The 4,323-nt window shown below is 48.1% G+C and overlaps 1 protein-coding gene across 1 annotated transcript in view; it reads right to left on the bottom strand.

The window, feature by feature from the left end:
- CNPPD1 (cyclin Pas1/PHO80 domain containing 1) overlaps positions 1–4,323 on the bottom strand; it is a 16,334-nt gene that overhangs the window by 3,271 nt on the left and 8,740 nt on the right. Inside the window, exon 5 of the mRNA XM_018554910.1 lies at positions 654–715. Within this exon, the coding sequence (XP_018410412.1) occupies positions 654–715 (62 nt within the window). The remainder of the gene's footprint in view (positions 1–653; positions 716–4,323) is intronic.

The raw sequence follows: 4,323 nt of genomic DNA on the forward strand, positions 1-4,323 counted from the left end.
CAAAGCAGAGAGCACAGCAATAAAAAATGCACAAAAGCTTTAGGGCTCAGTCACACTAGATCCAGGCCGCAATGCGATCCGCTGCACGGGATAGCAAGGCACATTGTGCCTGCGGTCCGAACCTGTGCGGTGCGATCAAAATGCTAAAAGCACTATTTTGATCACATCGCACAGGGCCGGACCGCAGGCACAATGTGTCGTGCATCACATTGCATTGAATGGCGCCGTAGCCACGCCCTCTCCTATCCCACTAAAAAGTGAGTCGGCCGCAAAGCGAGGCAGTGTGTTCCGTGTGACTGAGCCCTAAAGCTGGCCATGCAACGTGCACATTTTGGGCCGGTTCTTGAGGAACCGGCCCGAAATTCATGCGGCAGGTACCACTGTCGGCACTCTGTCGGCCGGCATTCCTCGATTAGCTGGAAAATCTTTGTATGAGCCCGGCTGGGCTCAGAATACCCAGGCTCATTGGCTGCCGGCTCTGTTCGGGTATTCTGACACCGGTCGGCAACCACTGTTAAAATCCCAAAGAATCAGCGGGGATTCCTCTATGAACGCAGTCGTAGCCCGCATGAGTAACGGAAATAAAATAGAGCAGTATATGGCCAGCTATAGGCTGGAGTTCCACATTGATAAGAGAATAGGATACCACCTACCTGCCCTCCAGCCATCGGAGCACTTCAAAGAATTCCCCCGGATGCGTGTACAGTCCCCAGTCCTGAATTTAGATAGAAAGAACTTTTTTACATAATTATTTTCCATAGAAGACATTTAATGCTGAAGGTGTTAAACATCGTCTTGAATTATTCTTTATTGCAAAAGAGGTCAATTCAGCAGTTTCCGAATACAAATTGCTGCAAACGTGCTACTTGAGAGCTGAGAGTAGCATTTAACATTTCAAAAGTATACAAAGTTACCCCCAAAGAGAACTAATCGCACTTCAACTTACACAAGAATTAAATCAAATAATTTTAATTAATTCAAGCTAACGTTTAAAAGGCGATCCTTCAATTGCTATACAAACCCCACTCCAACCTTCACTTGGCAAAGCCCCTGCAATGCAATAGGTGACCCAGATAGCAGACACTGCATTGTGAGATGGAGGACAGATGTGTGGCTACTGGCTGCTCTCCCATTATGAGGATGTGCAGATAGAACATTTATGGAGCTCCTGGAGGGACTCGGAGGTTTGTTTTCAAGAAGGTGATGCAAGTACTGGTTCCTTTAAGACTGCAGGCCTTTTTTAAAGAGAATACATAGGGGTTTGGAATGTATTTTGTAGATCATAAAAGAACATATACCGTATTTTTCCGTGTATAAGACGCTACTTTTTCATTAAAATGTTTACCTAAAAATAGAGGGGCGTCTTATACACGGGGGCCGAGAGGAGAACCGCGGTTGCGAAATTGCCGATACCTCTGCAAACTACCGTAGCCTCACGAGTGAAACTTCGGATTGCAGAGACAAGATAAGTTTTCCTCCAATCAAAAATCTTTTTTACCTGAGTTCAGCTGTCTCCCCAGCAACAGCTGACGTTGGGTAGAAAAGATTTATGATTGGAGGAAAACGGTTATCTTGTCTCTGTAATCCGATCATAAATCTTTGGTACCCGACGTCAGCCGGCGCTCGGGAGAGCGTGTAGCCAGTGCCCGGAGCTGTAATGTCGGAGCATAACGTGATTGAGGTAAGTGTGATGCATTATACCATTTAAAATATTGATTTGGGAATTTTGGGTAAGAAAAGTTGGGGGCGTCTTATAGATGGAAGAATACGGTATATATTATGTTAGTCTGGTCAATACAAACGATTGCAGATGAATATTTTGTATTTGAGCCAGCAGCCAGCGCTCTCCTTTTCATGTTTTCCTGCCTCCTGTTGGCTCTCTAGGCTCTTTGAAAAAAGTCTGGTTACATAACTCAGTAGCTCAAGGTGAAATTTGCACACAAGTGAATGGATCAAAATTGTGCATAGGCGACACTTTTTTAAAAGACTTCACTGCTCGTCAGTTTGGAAATAACAGGGAATTATGGCCCTAGAATGATTGCTCTCACTCCGATACACGCGCTAATACCCAACATGTGTGGCACAATCAATGACATACACGTGCATGCTCTACGCTTGTGTTTTCATCTGCATGCAAATTGTGGGGTTGGTTTTAATTTTTATTTTATACATTGTCATTTTTAATTTATTTTGCACTTAACTTTATTGCTATCACACCGAGACTAACAAGTGATAGAAATAGCGTCTGGAGGCGACAGATTCTCTTTATGGAGTCATCACCCGTCTATTAAGACTCCTGATTTCTCCCCTGCCCTCCGAAACAGGGGATTGAGCGCAGCATTGTGCCCGATCGCCTGTGTAACCAGCACGTCAGTCGGCTTGGTGACAGCTGTGAGCAGGAAGTGCTGTGAATACAACACTTCCTGTCTCACTGATCATAGAGCATCACCCATGCACGCTGCTACAAGTAATCTGGGAAGCGATATAGCCGCCCAGATCGCTTGTGAACAACGATCTCCGCCTGCTGAATAAACCGATACCTGCAGCAGCCATGATCTTGGTATGACCACTTCAGGATGACAACGTATCTGTATCCTCATGTATCATTTCCCCCTCCTCTTTCAGATTGTAAGCCCTCAGGGACACTGCCCTTCTTACCATCCTGTCTTGAATTGTATTGTAATGTCTTCCTTACATTGTAAAGCTCTGCGCAAACTGTTGGCGGTATATAAATACTATGTAATAATAATAATAATAATATCTGTATGCGTACCGCGGTCCTGAAGTGGTTAAAAAAATTGGAGTTACGTACCTGGTAACTCTGTTTCTAGGAACCTTCCAGGACAGCATTAGAGAGATAGGCTCCTCCCACCGGAACAGGAAACACATCACCCACACTTAAAATAAAAAGGAGCACAAGCCTAGCACGCTTCAGTTAAAACATAAGAACCGGAGGATACCATATTGCACTCGTTCATAGACTTATAGATACATATACACATATATACACCCATAATAATATATAACCTTACATTGCATAACAACGCATAGTAAATAACTCCACCATATCGGGCGGGAATCCCTGCTGTCCTGGAAGGTTCCTAGAAACAGAGTTACCAGGTACGTAACTCATTCTTCTGACAATATACCTCAATAAAACAAAAACATTTTGACAATTCTCAGGTGTGCGGGTGACATCTTACTTCCTATGGGGGTGGCACAGGAAGTCACCTGAAGTCATTAGATGATATGGAAGCACTGGTGACATTTGGAAGAATAGGGGCGGCACTAGATGACACTGGGGCACAAACGGAGGTCACTAAGAGTCGCTTAATAAGATTGGTGCACTGGGACACACTCTAGATGACATGAGGAGCACTGGCGACACTGGGGCGCTAGATGAAACCGGGTGGGGTCATTAGTGCAGAGCGCACTAGATGACACCGGGGGGCGTGCAGAGCGCACTAGATGACATCGGGGGGCGCGCAGAGCGCACTAGATGACACCGGGGGTGGCGCGCAGAGCGCACTAGATGACACCGGGGGGCGCGGCGCAGAGCTCACTAGATGACACCGGGGGCGCAGCGCAAGGCTCACTAGATGACATTGGTGGGGGCGCGGCGCAGAGCGCACTAGATGACACCGGTGGGTGCGGCGCACAGCGCACTAGATGACACCGGGGGCACGCAGAGCGCACTAGATGACACCAGGGGGGGCGCAGAGCACACTAGTTGACACTGGGGGGCGCGCAGAGCGCACTAGATGAAACCGGGGGCGCGCAGAGCACACTAGATGACACGGGGGCCGCAGAGCGCACTAGATGACACCGGTGGGCGCGGCGCACAGCGCACTAGATGACACCGGGGGCACACAGAGAGCACTAGATGACACCAGGGGGGGCGCAGAGCACACTAGTTGACACTGGGGGGCGCGCAGAGCGCACTAGATGAAACCGGGGGCGCGCAGAGCACACTAGATGACACGGGGGGCGCGCAGAGCACACTAGATGACACGGGGGCCGCAGAGCGCAGTAGATGACACGGGGGGCGCGCAGAGCGCACTAGATGACACGGGGGGCGCGCAGAGCGCACTAGATGACACTGTGATGCAGGTAAGTAAAGCAGCAGGGGATGCACTGAGGCATGATAACACACAACTCCATTTTGCAAAGGGAATTGTAAAAATCACGCCCAGCTTCCTCTTCACCAAATGATCCGTCAGATCTCTAAAACACATTTGCATTTTGTGGCTAATTTCAATGCAGATTGTTTTCTTTAAAGTTTAACATACATAACCCCTCCCCCCCCCCCGCACCGGGGGACCC

This window comes from Nanorana parkeri, unplaced genomic scaffold, assembly GCF_000935625.1.
Source record: "Nanorana parkeri isolate BGI_ZX_2015 unplaced genomic scaffold, ASM93562v1 scaffold178, whole genome shotgun sequence".
Taxonomy (NCBI): Eukaryota; Metazoa; Chordata; class Amphibia; order Anura; family Dicroglossidae; genus Nanorana; species Nanorana parkeri.